Genomic DNA, 17,176 nt, shown 5'->3' on the forward strand with positions numbered 1-17,176 from the left:
CATTCTGCCCCGGAAGTGTACGTTGTTACACAGGAAGATATACAGCAACTTCTAATGCGAATTCGTTTACCACAGGAACTCATTTTTCATTCAGGTTTGACCAGTAAAAATGGCAAATAGGACTGTTAAAGATGCAAACAGTATACATGGAACAAATCCACAATACTTGGTAGAGAAAATTATTCGTACTCGAATCTATGAATCAAAATATTGGAAAGAAGAATGCTTTGGACTGACTGGTGAGTTGGAGCTAGCTAACTAACAGCTAACGCTAGGTACTTTAGCTTGAAATACAAATACCACACATGTAAACAAAGTAACTAGTAGGAAGTGTGCTAGCGTCTAGTAAATGTTACCCTGTTAGCTACTTACACTTAATTACACTCACTCACTAAAATGAGGTTTATGCACAGCAAAAGTATTGGCTTAGGTAGCCTCACTTGATGCCATGCCTATACACGCTCTTGGCTAGCTTTGGGAGAGTCTGTGTATTGGTTGAACTCCCTAAATTGTGCATCGTTCTGGTGGGTGGCGACAGAAAATAACCCTACCATAATATAGCTGGCTTCCCCCCAACTGTTTTTTCCTGTCAACAAAAGCATATGTATAACCTCTAGAAACTCTACTTACCAGACGTAAAGTGAAATGTGTCCCTCGCTATTAAATACACATCTGAATCCAACTTTTGTCCAAACCGCACCATATTTGATCATCTTTCTAATCACTCGTTTCTCCTTGATCTACAGCCGAACTTGTCGTTGACAAAGCCATGGCGCTGAAGTTTGTCGGAGGAGTCTATGGAGGAAATATCAAACCTACACCGTTCCTGTGTCTCACTCTGAAGATGCTGCAGATCCAGCCAGAAAAAGACATCATCGTAGAATTCATCAAGAACGAGGATTTCAAGTACGTTTTGGCTTTTGTGCTTGTTATTATAAGTCTTTCTGTATTTAATCATGAATGAAAAGTTAGATCAACTATCTTCTGACTCCCAGCTTGACATGTGATATAAAAAAAATCGGTATGTTCATGCATTACACACCTCACTATGATGTTTGTCTTCACCTTAGGTATGTCCGCTTGCTTGGGGCAATGTACATGAGGTTGACTGGGACATCAGTGGATTGCTACAAATACCTGGAACCACTGTACAACGACTACCGAAAAATCAAGAGTCAGAACCGAAATGGAGGTGAGTCCTTTCGTTAATGTGTATTATGGAATGATTGCACATTGCAAAATGTATCCTGGTTTTAAATGGCACCATATCCTTTCACTGTTTGTTTCAGAGTTTGAGCTGCAACATGTAGATGAGTTTATTGATGAACTGCTACACGCTGAGAGAATGTGTGACATCATCCTTCCCAGGCTTCAGGTAAGTCTACCCCCCTTGTATGTGCTCACATTCCTTGTTTCACTGACCTAGACTGCTGATGTTATTTTGTGTGTGTTGACTACAGAAAAGACAGGTCCTTGAGGAGGCGGAGTTGTTAGACACACGCATCAGCGCCCTAGAAGAGGACCTGGATGAAGTGGAGACCAGTGACGAGGAAGAGGAGGAAGAGGAGAAGGTTGTCATCTTAACTTTCTCCACCTACAGCCTGCATGGCCTAACTATAAAGTTGACTAAACTTAGGTTAGTGTAGTAGTCGTAGGAATGCAAATGTTGTTTCACTCTGTCCATGTATGTCTCCTGTCTGTCTGTTCAAATGTCTACAGCCAGAGAGAGTTCAGACCCCGGAGCCCCACAGACGGAGTTACCGGGACAACGACCGCCCTCGCCGCTCGCCCTCTCCACGCTACAAACGCAGCCATTCACCCAGACGGTAACTAGTAATTTATCTAATCTAAAGTCCAGAAATATCTTTATTCGCCAAATACATTTACATATACTCAGAATTAATTTCCTTTCACATCCTCAAGACACTAAACATCTTTTATCCTTTTTATTCTGCCCAGGAGGAGCAGATCACCCAAGAGACGAAGGTATGTAGAGTCTCTACCTGGGTTATTTTCTGTTGGATTTTCCTTGTGTTTTCCATTGTACCGTCAGATGGTAAACTCAGTTATTAAATATAATGTTAAAGAATTTAGTGTTTGATATATAAAAGAACTGAAACTCAGATTTAATTGACTGTGGTCCTGGTTACTTACAAGCAGTGCCCTCTATTAATGTTGGCTGTATTGTTTCTGTTTTAACACACAGCCCATCCCCCAGACGAGAGCGCCACCGCAGCAAAAGCCCCCGTCGCCACCGCAGCCGTTCCCGAGAGAGACGTCATCGCTCAAAGTCCCCAGGTATCATAGCAACGCCAACCTGCATCGCACTACATCAAAAGTCACATCTGTGTTTATGCTTGTGACTGGTAGTGTCAGCTGTAATCATGTGACTTTTTTAAGATGTTTGTAACAATAGTCCCAGTCTGACCGAGAGCTGCTCTGTTTTGTCCCAGGCCATCACAGAAGCCACAGGCATCGCAGTCACTCCAAATCCCCAGAGAGGTAAGTAATGGAGCAAGAGAAAGAAAGAACCTCACCACTATACTAGTTTAAAATGCAGCTTTCTATGTTATTGGTGTAGTTAAATTGTCTGTGAATACCATCATATGAAAGATGTAGATGTTTTTTAGTGAGAGTAGCTAGGTTTCCATCCAATTGGCGACAGATTTTCATGTGAATATTCTAAAATCTGCATGAAACTATAAGGCCATTTTCCCACCAGGGATGTGTTTCCATCAAATGGACTTATTGCAGATAAAAGGCTGTGAGGGATGATGTAGTGCACATCAAGATTTATTTTGCCGTTAAATTCCCATGTACAGAAAAACAAGTTCAATTGGTTTCCATCGCATTCTCAACTCTACTGATGGGTTCGTCACAAAAACTGTGGCGTTATATAGCAAATGTACCCACTCTGGCTTTGGCGCATGCGCTCTAGCTAACAGCTTGCGGATCCAGTGTGGGTAGGCTACCTACATGATGAGATTATTATGGATAAGAGCAATATTATTTTCACCAGAATAAGTCCCTTAATGTTTATTGGAAACCTTCCCCTTCACCACCCTGTGAAGTTCATCACTTCTTTCATCTATAGCCTAATAAACTGCACACTTTTCCCAGTCGTAGTGGGAGGGACCACACGACGGGACTCCCCAAGTTTACTTCCATATGGTGATTTATTATATCAATATTTGCGTATAAAGGCGTTTTCACCGCCATTTCTCGCATAATTAATTTTACCAACACAAAAAGATCTCACCGTGTTGAACAAACATTGTCTGTCAATTTATAGAATTGTACCGGCATTTCCTGTTTCCATCAGCCCGGTCTTACTTTTTTAATGCGTAGTGTAATTAATGCGCATGAAATGGTTGGATGGAGACCTGGTTTATGGTTCACCTACTGTTTTATTTCTTCCTCTCTATTCCAGGAGTTCAAAAAAGAGCCACAAGAAGAGTCGCCGAGGAAACGAGTGACCCGTTTTGTATTTTGTTCTTGTGGATATTTCCTCTTTTTGAGTTGGAAGTTAATGGGGCAAAATGTTTACGTCTGTATGGAATCCCTGGTGTTTTGTATTTAAGTCTGGAAACAGATTGCATTTTTTGATATTTTCAGACCATGTTGCAGTAAAAGTCAATCTCAAATGTATTTCTAAAATCTGCAGCTCATATGGAGCTGTCCATAACCCTATGCACCAGTGGATAAAGTTTCTCAATGTTTTAAACATAAGGACCTTTGTTGTGTGATCCAGTGTGTTTATGGCAAAACTTTATCTTTATGACTTCAATGAAAGTGAAACAATGCAATGGCTAATCAGTAATAGTTTCTCTAGTCTAGAAAATAGAACTCAACTCGTAGACAGACCAACACTGACCCAACATCAGAAGGGAATTAAGCTTTGGGATGTCAATAAGGGTTTCCACTCCTCTAGACCAACTCCTTTCTTTCATGAAGTTCCCAAAAGGCATCCACAACCATATTAGCCTTATCCACTCTGGTAGTATGTCGTCTGTTTAGACCACGTGTCAAACTCGTTCCACTGAGGGCCGAGTGTCTGCGGGTTTTCCCTCCCCCCTTGTACTTGATTGATGAATTAAGGTCACTGATTAGTAAGGAACTCCCCTCACCTGGTTATCTAGGTCTTAACTGAAAGGAAAAACCAACGGGCACTAGGCTGTCTGTGGAATGAGTTTCAAACCCCTGGTTTAAACCCTCAGCTTCCTGTAGTAAACTGTACATTTTATCAATGGTAGAAGTCAATTAATCTTCAATTCAACTACAATCCATTGAACATAGGATATTTCCTTTTTTGACTTGGACGTTAATGTGTTCAAAATTGTATGTGTGTATGTGTAACCGGTGTGAAATGGCTAGCTAGTTAGCGGTGCGCACTAGTAGCGTTTCAATCGGTGACGTCACTCACTCTGAGACCTTGAAGTAGTTGTTTCCCTTGCTCTGCAAGGGCCGTGGCTTTTGCGGAGCAACCGCGGCTTTTGTGGAGAGATGGGTAACGGTGCTTCGAGGGTGACTGTTGTCGATGTGTGCAGAGGGTCCCTGGTTAAAGCCCAGGTAGGGGCGTGGAGAGGGACGGAAGCAACACTGTTACATATGGAACCCTTGGTGTTTGTATTTCATTTTAGAAACTGATTGCATTTTTAGATATTTTCAGACCATGTTGCAGAAAGAATCAATCTGAATTGTATTTCTTAAATCTGCAGCTCGTATGCAGCTGTCTACAAGCCTATGCACCAGCGGATAAATTTGCTCAGTGTTTTGAAAATGAAGACTGAGGATGTCATGTGTGCACAGTCTCCTTGTATGTATTTTCAGTCCAAGCAGGTCAGGGACCACGGTAATAATGGTTGTTAAGCCCAATTTTATTTGTTTTAACAAGACCCTTATTGAAAGATGTAATGTGATATGCCTCATCTTTACAGAATAAGTGTGGAAATGGTCGGATTTGGTTTGGATGTCTGAATGCATATGTTGTCCTCGTGTGAATGCTGTGAGTTACACACTGAAAGTGTTTCTCACACTTATATAAATAACTTATTTTGCCCCCATTGGAAATATTACGAAAAACACAGTGTTATGGTCATGAGGAATTATTTTGTCAAAAAAAAATGAACAAAATTCAATCAATAGTTTTATTTGCATGGCACTTTCAACAACAACAGAAAACATTTGTCACAATTTGCTTAGCAACAGCCTGGCCTAAAAGAGCCCAAAGAGCAGAAAACCAAGACATTGTATGTACAATATGGCTCCCTCAATTTGGTTGACCTCTAATTGGTTAATTCTCCTCCTTGCTGTTATTCATTCTGTGAGAAGAAAGGTTTTTGAGAAATTCACAGATTTCTGCACATCTTTGATTTCTTCCCCGTTCTTCAATCCTCCTCAAGACGCCGATACTCTTTTTACCGTATTTGTTAGGATTTGGTATTTTTGCTGCCTTCATGTGAAAATCAATTGATGCATTGCGATCCTGGATGTGGAAATGCAGGTAACTAGCGTAATTGAAGTAGAGTAACTGTAAGTTGTGTGGATCCTGCTCGCTGGCGAGTAATTCTTCATAGATCTGCTTGGCTAGTTCCCTCCTGTCAATGTCTGATTCTGCATAGATGCTTGCAAGCTCCAGTTTGACCTTTAGTGATGTCTCTGGATAGAGTGAGATCACATCTATATAGAGACTGATGGCTCTGTCGTACATGCTCTGCCTCCTCAGACTGTCCTCCTTTGAGTAGATTTTCCATTTGTAGGAATTCGCTAGATGTTTTTTCAGGTAGCGAACATTTGGATGTCTTTCCAGAGCCTCGTCTGCTAGGTCAATAGCTTCATTGTGTGATAAATATGTCCTGTAAAACTGAAGTAAGGGTCTAAGACCACTGTAGCAGCTGACAGGCTTCTTTAAAATGTGCTGCGCTAGCTGTCGCGCTTCCTCACTTCTGACCTGGCTCGTCCTGCCAAGTCTTAACAGGTAGATACTTGCTACATACAAGTTGTCTGGATCGTGTTCCTTGGCAAGTCTCAGCTCCTTTAGAACCTCAGACTCCTTCTGTTGGTTGTCTGGATGAAAAGGATAAACTGAGTCTAGGGCCAAGGCATGGCTTGATTGCCACTCCTTTCTCTCAGGTTCCATCCTAATAGCCATTTGAAAGTAATCTATCGCTTTCAGTCGTTTGTCCTGGTCAAACTTCATGAGGGTCCAGGCTTTTTCAGCACACACCTCGGGGTGCAGTTCTTCCTGGGAAGGCGAGGGGTAATCTCGTAGCAGTCCCTCAACCTTTGTCACGCACCGCTGGCTCTCCGCCTGGTTATCCAGGTGATAGTGCACCCAGGCTAGGTTCCCATAGTGGACCAGCAGCCAAGGACCCATCTTGTCTGAAGGACTGTTTAGGTAAAAGGCCTCCTCTGCCTTACTGAGGCACTGCAGGGCTGCATCAGTGGAGCCCAGGGTGTGGTGTATGTAAGCCCACAAGTTGTACATCTGACCCAGCCATGGAAAGCTCTGGTCACTGCCAATGTCCTCCAGGTGATCTCTGAGAAGGAGCAGCTGGTACCTGCTGACTTCCAGTCCCCAGGTGAAGTGACACTCCAGCTTCTCCAGTTTAGTCTTCAGGGCTGTCTGAGCAGGGCTGGTTAAGACAAGGGTTGGAACAGGAAACTTTTTATTAAGCATCAAGATTAATGTTAATGTGACACAAGTCTATCCCTAATCTAAATTGAGTTTGTTAACATTGAGTTCTATTGAATCTGCTGTTTTCTGTTGTTGATTTTATTTATTTAAGGAGTACTTACTTCATAGTTGAGCAGGAATCTGATTTCTTGTGGCTGTCTCTGAGTTTCCTGGACAAGTGAGTAAACACCCTGGCTTTATATCCATGTCCTTACCTTTATCTTGCAGTGCAGTGGGTTGGGTGCCATAAAACCAATGTTCACCTCCACGTAATGCTTGCACTCTGCTTTCCATTTCAGCAAACAGAAACACACACATTGAAAGCTTATACCGACATGTATAGGTGACTGACCGTAGACATTGCTCTCATTTAATTTCCAACAAAGAGAATGAACTGCAGTATATATAATGTTTTAAATGGTAAACTATGCACTTAGTTCAGTATACAATTGTACTTACTGGCCCAAATGATATACAGTAATTGCCCTGTTTTAACATTCAACTTTGATCTTTGAAATCAGTTATGTAGCTGGACAAAATATACAGTATATTAAGGCTTATCTTCCACTACTTCCATAAAACTTCAATCAAATAAAATGTAATCCTTATTAGTGTTGTTCCACGAAATGAGTTTCTTTTGCGTCCTTTTGATATTTTATGTAGAAATTGTGCACAAATATTGCATTTTAAAATCTAATTATATTACATGAAGAGGCCTTTAATATAGAACACATCTAAAATTGAATAATTCCGATTTTTTCTAAGATTAAAGACTTGATCAAGTGCCAAAATTCATCATTCTGACATGTCCCTCTGTGCATCCTTCTAGGATGGTTTTAACCCACTTAACTTGGTTACAAGTAAAGCCCTAGTTATTTTGTTGCTTTGACAGTCATTTTTAAAGAGTGTTATTTATTTCATGTGATTAGTGATTCATTTTAATGTATAAAAAAAATGACGAACTCCCTCATTTTAAGGTCAAGTTATGTGAACAGAACTATCGTTTTAATATGGTGAGATTATTCATTTTTAAATAATATTTTCAAATGAAACATTGAACATATATAGTCAAATCATAGTGTAAAAAGCAGGTGAACTGGTTCTACTCTTTTTGGCCCTTTTCTGGTGTTTTGTGGTGTAAAACTGGTTTTTATCCTATTAACTCTATTTGTTACATTGTTTGCAAACTGATAAGTGACATGTATTAATGCCAAAATAACATGCAAAACAGGCACCAAAATGATGTGTTGCCACTGCTCTGGTTTGACATTGGAGAAATATGGTAAGAATGCCTATGTCTCTGTCCATTCTTCCCTGAAACTTCCATTTTCATTATCCACCTTTCTTTTGAGACTTTTTCAAAGCGACATTTTCTCTTGATTGCAAGCTGTTTATCCCCAATAAAAAAAACACACAAATAAATATAAAAAACGAATATAAAAGAGACATTGGTGATTTTATTAGTGTAATCAGATTGAAAATATTAGGCTATGTTATTGACATTGAACTGATTTATAAAGCCTATTAAACATGTTAAAAATTGTGTTTATTTTGTAGCGTAGGCCTATTATCTGAGAAGAAAATGGTCCCAAGGTCAAACCTATTACCGACCGCTGCGGTAGTTACACTATTCTAGATTAGCAGGGATAGGAGGGGGGCGGCCATTTTTTGTCTCGCCTAGCGGCAGAACGTCCAGGGCCGGGCCTGGGTTACAAATCTCTAAATATCACAGAGGAGCATAACATAAAGGTGCATAACTTCCATAAAATCAAATGTAATCATTATTTTACATTTTACATTTTAGTAATTTAGCAGACGCTCTTATCCAGTTAGTGAGTGCATACATTTTCATACTGTTTATTGCTGTATTGCTGTACGGACTCTTGGAAGAGTAGCCCTTGATGGGCTAAAAGAGATCCAAATCAAATCAAATTGCTGTACTTTTTTAGGCCTCATTTGGGGCGATGTTTTGACAGATATTGTACAGACGGGTATTTTACTACATGTTGCTGAAAGGTTGATAGTTGCATGATCCAATGTGTTGTTTATGGCTTAATCCAGGATAATCCAGGATGCAATACTTTATCTTTATGACTTCTATAAAAGCAAAACCAATGGGTAATCAGTAATAGTTTCTCTACAAACTAGAAATAGAAGGGCCTACTCCTTTCATCTTCAATGATGTGAAACACCTGGATAGGTTAAATGAAATTCCCAGAAGGCATCTATGCTCTGGCGCCCCCTGCTGATTTAAATAGGCAGGTACCTGAACATGGCTTGTGTATTATTTTCAGTGCAGTACCACATTCTGACCAGTGTGGGGAGGTGTTTGTGCAATTCTAAGTCGGGGGGCAGGAAAGATGTCTGCTACCATAGTAGTTAGCATCAGTTAGCAGCCGCTAGCCAGCTTCCATTTACAAAAAAGCAACTCTGACGATTATCCGGCGTAAGTATTGAATTATTACTAGCTACATAGCTACTACAATTTAACTTGATTTGTTTATGCAATCAGATCAGTGGCGGCTCCTGAAAAAATTCTCAGGAGGGGCAATTTTTCTGATGATTTAGGTGACCTACACACATTTTTAAAAAGATATGTCCAGCAACAACATGAAGACAGGGGCAGCATATAAGTCAATACCAGAAGCATTTATTGACTGATCTCAAAAGTGTTGGCTTACAAAAGCAAAATAAGTTATCACAGTAAAAATAATCAAGGGTGTTCTTTCACATTCCTCAACACTGCATAAACAATATGTATGGCTTTGTAAAAATGAACAACCATATTCTGGCCAATTGTATAGATTTGTAAATATGAACAACCATATTCTGGCCAATTGTATAGATTTGTAAAAATGAACATGAACAGATTTTTTATTTTTTTGAATGGCAGTACCTTTCAAACATGTCTGCTTGCAGTAAGGTAGCACTCACAAGGTGGCCAGAGAAAGATAACCTTTCTTTGGTGTGATCCAGGATGGTGTTGCAGACCTCTTCAGACAGCCTCTGCTTCTCCTCTTCTCTCAAAGCTGTTCTGGGTCTTTTGGCTCCTGTTGCTTCTTGCAGCTGCTGTTGAGAGGAGTCCCTGAAGGCAAACAGACCAATGTGTTTGTTGGCTTTGTACAGTATTGTTGTCTATGTGATGCACAGGTATATGCAATGTATCCATGTATAGTACAAATACTTCAGTTCCACTTAAAATGGGCAGGGATGCATAAAGTCTTTAGTGTTTAAGTTAGCCTTTGTGTCTCACATAGCCTGGATGTTCAGCACAGTATACAGTGGTGCTCATAAGCTTATGATCCCATGCTAAAGTTGACTAAAAAGAGGAATAAAAAAGAAAATAAAATTGGTGTCCTTAAAGGTTGGATTTTCCAACTTTTTTAATTAAGTCATTAAGATCAATTTCCAAAAGATGATTTTTTAATTTTTGTATTCCTCTTTTTAGTCAGCTTTAGAATGTGTTCATACACTTATGAGCACCACTGTACAGTACACATAGTATATAAAATAAGATAGATTACACCACTGGCCATATATAATGACAATAATGTAATTTCAAACACAAATGCAGTCTCCTTTCATGCATACATTTTCAAATAAAGCTCTGCTTTGAGAAAGATCGAATGATATTGTTTAATCTTTATCTTACCTTATGGCCTGCACACTGCTTGCGAAGCTGTCGAGGGCACGTTTGATAAAGACAGCATCGATGTCCTTATTCTGTAGCTTCTGGTACGGTGGGCTGGTCAAATGAACCCAATGAACCCGTCCGGATGGCTTCAAAACATTCTATGAGGTCGTCTCGATTCTCGTAGACAGTGTTCACGACTCTGCTGTTGCTAACCTCATCGTTGTGGCGGCGGACAGCTAGCCTGTATCCCTCATCCAGTTGAGTGGCAATATTCACTCTCACCAAAGCAGACAATCTCAAACAGCTATCAATGTGGGTCTTTGACAGCTCATTTTTCTTAATCTTTTCTGAAAGATGGTGCATGCATGTCGGTTACACCAGTCGCTGTCCAAGCGTTGCTGTCTGCCGTTCATGGTTACGTTACGTTACGTATGACGAAAGCGCGTAAGTGCAAGCCCTCAGACACCCATAGAGAATGTATTGAAAGCTCAGAAATTTGAAAAAAAAAAAAATTACATTAGAGGCTATGAGAGACTTCTGGGCGATTTTCAACCTGACTGAAATCGCCCCAAAACGGGCGGGGACATTTGAAGCACGACTTTAGCCTGATTGGACATTTAGTGGCTGGCAGATCAGACGTGAACACTGAACTACTGTTGCCATGATATAATTGATTAGAAAAAAAATCCCTTCCTTTTCCCGTTTGGCAGTGCGTCGCCCATATCGCCCTATTGAACACACCGCCCATGAATCAGATGTATATCCTACAACCAGGTGGCAATGAGTGAAGCTAGCTAACGTAAGTAGCGTGTTAGGTAGCTAACAGTAAATATCTATAGGTGTGATGAACCTGCAGTGGTGCTTCTCGTTGATCTTGCATTTGTTCACTTGGCTCATTAGTGGTGTGTTAACTACTACTACCTGCCATGTTATGTTTGTTATTGACACTACCTCTCACAGAATCATAAACGTATGGTAGACAGAATTATAAACGTATGGTAGGCATGTCCCAAGGATCCCGGATAGCGCTAACCGTTTAGCTAGCAGTACACAAACTAGGTAGTTAGCTACGGCATTCTTCAACTTCTGCCCTATCTACTTTCAAGATGACGAGGTGATTGCAACTAATCACTTTAACTGGTTATCAGCTTGCCTGGATGCTGTGTAGGTATATGCATTGTAGTAACGCGCTCGGTATAAGGAGGAGGAGAGGGGTTGCAGTCTCGTGCCACAGTCAGGGATGGACACCTGGACACCCAATCCTTGAGCGAAACCGTTCATTCCATGCCAACAACGGAGCCTCTACCTAACCTGGAAATACAAACTCACTAACAAGCGAGTTATCCGTGCAACGCTGCCAGGTGAGCATTCACTGTCACCTTTGGTTCGCCTACATTTGGGATACTTTTGAGAACAACTTCTTGTCTTTTACTTCTGTACAGGCCAGAAAGGTTCTATGTTATTCAAGGTCACTGTCATTGTGAATATCAAACTAATCTTAGACACAAGAAGAGTAGCCAACGAGGAAGAGCCAGTACAGGAGTATGGTGAGTCTTGAACATTCTTCCACCATTTGTTTCACACATTTCCATTGTGCATATCAAAAGTTGTTCCTCACTAGCTATAGCCTTAAGAAGTTGATGACATATGAAAATCATACAGCTGAGCAATGTTATGCACAGTCTTAGTCAACTTATAAAACAGGTTTCCACAATTCAAAATGGCTGACCTCCTCTCTGTTCCCTTCCAGACGACGCCCTGCCCACATGGAGACCCTGCGCAAGCTGGCAAGCGGTAGGAAGATTCTGGACATCGAGGTGTACTCCAGCCACTCCAAGGTCTACGTGGCAGTGGACTCTACATGGCAGTGGACTCTACATGGCAGTGGACTCTACATGGCAGTGGACTCTACATGGCAGTGGACTCTACGTGGCAGTGGACTCTACGTGGCAGTGGACTCTACGTGGCAGTGGACTCTACGTGGCAGTGGACTCTACATGGCAGTGGACTCTACATGGCAGTGGACTCTACGTGGCAGTGGACTCTACATGGCAGTGGACTCTACGTGGCAGTGGACTCTACGTGGCAGTGGACTCTACGTGGCAGTGGACTCTACGTGGCAGTGGACTCTACGTGGCAGTGGACTCTACGTGGCAGTGGACTCTACGTGGCAGTGGACTCTACGTGGCAGTGGACTCTACGTGGCAGTGGACTCTACGTGGCAGTGGACTCTACGTGGCAGTGGACTCTACGTGGCAGTGGACTCTACGTGGCAGTGGACTCTACGTGGCAGTGGACTCTACGTGGCAGTGGACTCTACGTGGCAGTGGACTCTACGTGGCAGTGGACTCTACGTGGCAGTGGACTCTACGTGGCAGTGGACTCTACGTGGCAGTGGACTCTACGTGGCAGTGGACTCTACGTGGCAGTGGACTCTACGTGGCAGTGAACTCTACGTGGCAGTGGACTCTACATGGCAGTGGACAGCACCACTGTAAGTAGGGATTTCACTATTCGGTTACCCTTTTTACACTACTGAGCCAAGCTGTACTGGGCTGGCCTAGTTACACATCCACCATAGTTCATTCCATTCAGTGCATGTCTTGCGCTTAAAGTTGTTTGTGTGTGTGTACAGGAGCCCATGGATGTGGTGGAGCTGTTTGGACTGAAGGGGGTTCAACACACTCCCATCAGCATCAAGAATGCCAGAGTATCACATGTGAGATGTCGGTCAGCCAACACACTCCTCACCCTCCGAGCAGCCGCCATCAGAGACACAGACCAACTGAAACACTGTCATTAGTCAACTAGAAATAACTTATTTTCTCTATGAGACGGACTGTTTCAGCAAAGCAGCAATATCATAAGGACTGGTTTATATAACATGAACTCCTGTCAGACACCAACCAACAACACAATTAATGGCAATGTTGTGTTGTAATGCACAGTGTTTTGGTATCACTCAACCACTCACTACCACCTCTTTCTCCTCTCTCAGCACTACAAAGCCAGTCTGACTGCAACCTTCAACCTACACCCATTGAGTATTTTCATCTTTCCGTCTACCTCCACCTGGTTATGTGGTTGTTATGTGGTTGTTACAGTATGTGGTTGTTAAGTGGTTATGTGGTTGTTACAGTATGTGGTTGATATATGGTTGATTTGCAGGATACCAACTTTGCCATAGGCCTGGAGGAAGACCTGGATATCTCCATAGATTTATTCAGGTAAGATGCCTATAGTTTTAGATTGATGGAAGCTTTAACTATACAACATATAGAGGGGTACATATATATATGTAGAATATGTCCTCAAAATAACTGTCTGTGTTTCTTCAATCTCAGAGTAAAGATAATTGGAAGATCTTCAATGAGTTGAATGTAGCCAAGCATGTGCTTTAGTATGAATAATACCATGAATGACCAGAAGGGGGCAGCAGATCCACATGCTTCCTGCTGTTGTAACTCACTGGGACACTCATTCTCCATTGTGTGCCCCAAGCCTTCAATGTATTTACTGTTGAACAGGTACTACTTCTCCAGTTGTGCTCTCTGTCCTCTATAAACTAATGACATCAAATGCTTTAGAAACATTTGGACGATTGGGCCGACTGATTTCAATGCGTGTTTACCCTCGCAAACATGCCCTTTTGAAATGACATTTAGCCAATCAACTAGGAATCAGACAAATCAAAGCTGTGTACAAACAGGGAAAGACCAGCAAGAACTGGTAGAGGTAGATAGCCAAGTTCAATTGTCACCTTACAGGAATGGAATGTATTATAGTAGAGTAACATAGTCTTGAATTAACTTTAAAGATTTCCAGCATGAAATTAAGCTATCCAAGTATTGTTGGTGAACTGATGCTGTTCTGGTGGTGACATCATGTTTATTGTTGTTGATGCTGTCCAGTTTCCTGAGCCAGACCTGAACGAGGATGACAGCCTGTACTGCATCTCAGCCTGGAACGACCAGGTCAGTCCGTGTCCTGTCTCCACCTCTCACTTTAACACCTCTACACCCTTAAACACTTTCCCTTCGTTGCTGTAATGTGTGGAAATTATGTGCTTATGTAAAATCTGTTGTAATTCTGCTGTGCAGGATTATGAGCACACAGCAGAGGAACCCGCCCTGCTCTACAGTGGAGAGTGTGCTTATGTAGTGTATGTGTTACAACAGGGCTATGAACACAGCGGAGGACCCGGCTCTGCTCCACAGAGTGGCCTTGGCTGGGTGCTGAAGAAGAGCCTCTACAAGTATGACCTGACGCCTGAGAAGGTGTGGGTGTTTCTATCACTCAATATTCATTGTGTAATGATAACATGTGTGTTTCTGAAACTAATATTTTTTCAGTGTCTGTGTAGCTGTGGGACTGGGACATGTGGATGCGTATGCCAGAGCAGAGGAAAGGCAGAGAGTGTATCATCCTTAACGTGTCCTGCTCCTACCACATTGGCATCATCGAGCTCAACATGAACGGCTAATTCCACGTAAGGCCCTCTTCTTCACTACTAGCACAGGGTCAATCATAAAGCCCATTGTCTTACCTTCAGAGCGCGACGACTCTGTCTGCGCTGATGGCAACGGGGTCGAGTTAGGATGATGCCATCTGTCGGAAGACAATGTTATATAGCCTGAACGGACTGTATTAAAGGCTGATTGTGTTAGTCTTACCTGTCCGAGTGTTTCATCCCCTATAGGAAGTGTATTTCAAGAAGCCCAGGCTCAACACGGTACCTAACGTCCAGATGAAGAATGTAGATGGCTCGAAAAAAGATGCCTATGAGCTGGAGATTGGGAACTTACTGAAGTGAGTGAGAATGTATCTGATGTACACTACCGGTCCAAAGTTTTAGAACACCTACTCATTCAAGGGTTTTTCATTTTTTAAAACTATTTTCTGCATTGTAGAATAATAGTGAAGACATCAAAACTATGAAATAACACATATGGAATCATGTAGTAACCAAAAAAGTGTTAAACAAATCAATGTGTGTCTAATATAACTGTTATTCTGTCTGTTGTGCTCAGGGAGGCTGAGGTGGGATGTCTAATATAACTGTTATTCTGTCTGTTGTGCTCAGGGAGGCTGAGGTGCTGGGCCACAATAAGAACCCATGTGAGGACTCATCCCTGATGCAGAGGGGAAGACCTACGTCATGTACGTCAAGACAGAGCTGGAGACTGATACCTTCACCTGGACTGAGCTCGCCAAAGGTAGAGGGGGAGGGAGGGAGAGACTGAAGGGGAGATGTGGAGACACAAGCACTTAGCCTTTGAATAAAGATAGTTTACAATTGTCAAACTGTTCAGACTAACTTTCCCCGCTCTCCCTGTCACGACTTCCTCCGAAGCTGCCTCCTCTCCTTGTTCGGGCAGGCTTCGGCGTTCGTCGTCACCGGCCTTCTAGCCACTGCCGCTCCTCATCTCATCATTCCATTTGTTTTGTCTTGTTTATTACACACACCTGGTCATATCCCCTCATCAGTACCTGTATAAGTGTTCCCTCTGCCCCCTTGTCTTTGTGTGTGATTGTTGATTGTGGAAGTGACTACAGCTCGGTGGAGCTCTATTGTATTGTGTATCGCCGGGATATTCACCCGTTTGCCTTGTTTTCTCCAGTGCACCGTTTTACTGCACTGGACTGTTTTACGCATTGACGCGTACCGCTGTATTGCCGAATAAACAATTTATTCTGTGATTTACCCTCCTGCGCCTGACTCCGTCCAAAATCACCCGCTACACCTTTCCCCCTTCTGATAACCAGGTGGCGAATCGCATCTCTGCATGTCTGGCAGACATATCAGTATGGATGACGGATCACCACCTCAAGCTGAACCTTGGCAAGACGGAGCTGCTCTTCCTCCCGGGGAAGGACTGCCCGTTCCATGATCTCGCCATCACGGTTGACAACTCCGTTGTGTCCTCCTCCCAGAGTGCGAAGAGCCTTGGCGTGACCCTGGACAACACCCTGTCGTTCTCCGCTAACATCAAGGCGGTGACCCGATCCTGTAGGTTCATGCTCTACAACATTCGGAGAGTACGACCCTGCCTTACACAGGAAGCGGCACAGGTCCTAATCCAGGCACTTGTCATCTCCCGTCTGGATTACTGCAACTCGCTGTTGGCTGGGCTCCCTGCCTGTGCCATTAAACCCCTACAACATGCCGCAGCCCGTCTGGTGTTCAACCTTCCCAAGTTCTCTCACGTCACCCCGCTCCTCCGCACACTCCACTGGCTTCCAGTTGAAGCTCACATCTGCTACAAGACCATGGTGCTTGCCTACGGAGCTGTGAGGGGAACGGCACCTCCGTACCTTTAGGCTCTGATCAATCCCTACACCCAAACGAGGGCATTGCGTTCATCCACCTCTGGCCTGCTGGCTCCCCTACCTCTGCGGAAGCACAGTTCCCGCTCAGCCCAGTCAAAACTGTTCGCTACTCTGGCACCCCAATGGTGGAACAAGCACCCTCACGACGCTAGGACAGCGGAGTCACTCACCACCTTCCGGAGACATTTGAAACCCCACCTCTTTAAGGAATACCTGGGATAGGATAAAGTAATCATTCTACCCCCCCTTACCCCACCCCACCCCCTCCAAAAAAAAAAAAAAAACTTTGTAAAGTGGTTATCCCACTGGCTATAAGGTGAATGCACCAATTTGTAAGTCGCTCTGGATAAGAGCGTCTGCTAAATGACGTAAATGTAAATGTACACTCCCCTACCATCAAACTGTTCAGACTGTAACTTTCCCCACTCTGGGAAATAGTTTTTATGGTGGTCAGACACTGACTGGACTGACCCCTGATCTTTCCGTCCATTCATGGCCTTTCAATGTGTGGTGAGTAGGTCAACTAGAAGGTTTTG

The 17,176-nt window shown here is 42.8% G+C and overlaps 2 protein-coding genes across 2 annotated transcripts; one reads left to right on the plus strand and one right to left on the minus strand.

Annotated features, from left to right (window-relative positions):
* Window positions 1–27: 27 nt before the first annotated feature.
* Window positions 28–3,729, plus strand: prpf38a (pre-mRNA processing factor 38A). The gene is made up of 10 exons (XM_084164491.1): window positions 28–239; window positions 747–906; window positions 1,071–1,192; window positions 1,290–1,375; window positions 1,461–1,571; window positions 1,720–1,826; window positions 1,960–1,986; window positions 2,207–2,298; window positions 2,454–2,502; window positions 3,431–3,729. The coding sequence occupies exons 1-10, from the start codon at window positions 110–112 to the stop codon at window positions 3,474–3,476; spliced, it is 930 nt and encodes a 309-aa protein (XP_084020617.1). The 5' UTR covers window positions 28–109; the 3' UTR covers window positions 3,477–3,729.
* Window positions 3,730–5,293: 1,564 nt separating this feature from the next.
* LOC311131093 (interferon-induced protein with tetratricopeptide repeats 5-like) lies at window positions 5,294–6,679 on the minus strand (the record flags this gene model as incomplete). Its single annotated transcript, XM_084163906.1, has 1 exon — window positions 5,294–6,679. One exon carries the CDS (start codon window positions 6,677–6,679, stop codon window positions 5,294–5,296), a length of 1,386 nt encoding a protein of 461 aa, XP_084020032.1.
* Between the last annotated feature and the right edge of the window lie 10,497 nt (window positions 6,680–17,176).

This window comes from Coregonus lavaretus, assembly GCF_964263955.1.
Source record: "Coregonus lavaretus genome assembly, chromosome: 6".
NCBI lineage: Eukaryota > Metazoa > Chordata > Actinopteri > Salmoniformes > Salmonidae > Coregonus > Coregonus lavaretus.

Coding starts and splice junctions, on each gene's coding strand:
- prpf38a (XM_084164491.1), top strand. CDS start 110: ATGGCAAATAGGACTGTTAAAGATGCAAACAGTATACATGGAACAAAT. Junction 1,193..1,289: donor GAGTCAGAACCGAAATGGAG/GTGAGTCCTTTC, acceptor TGTTTGTTTCAG/AGTTTGAGCTGCAACATGTA. Junction 2,299..2,453: donor TCATCGCTCAAAGTCCCCAG/GTATCATAGCAA, acceptor GTTTTGTCCCAG/GCCATCACAGAAGCCACAGG.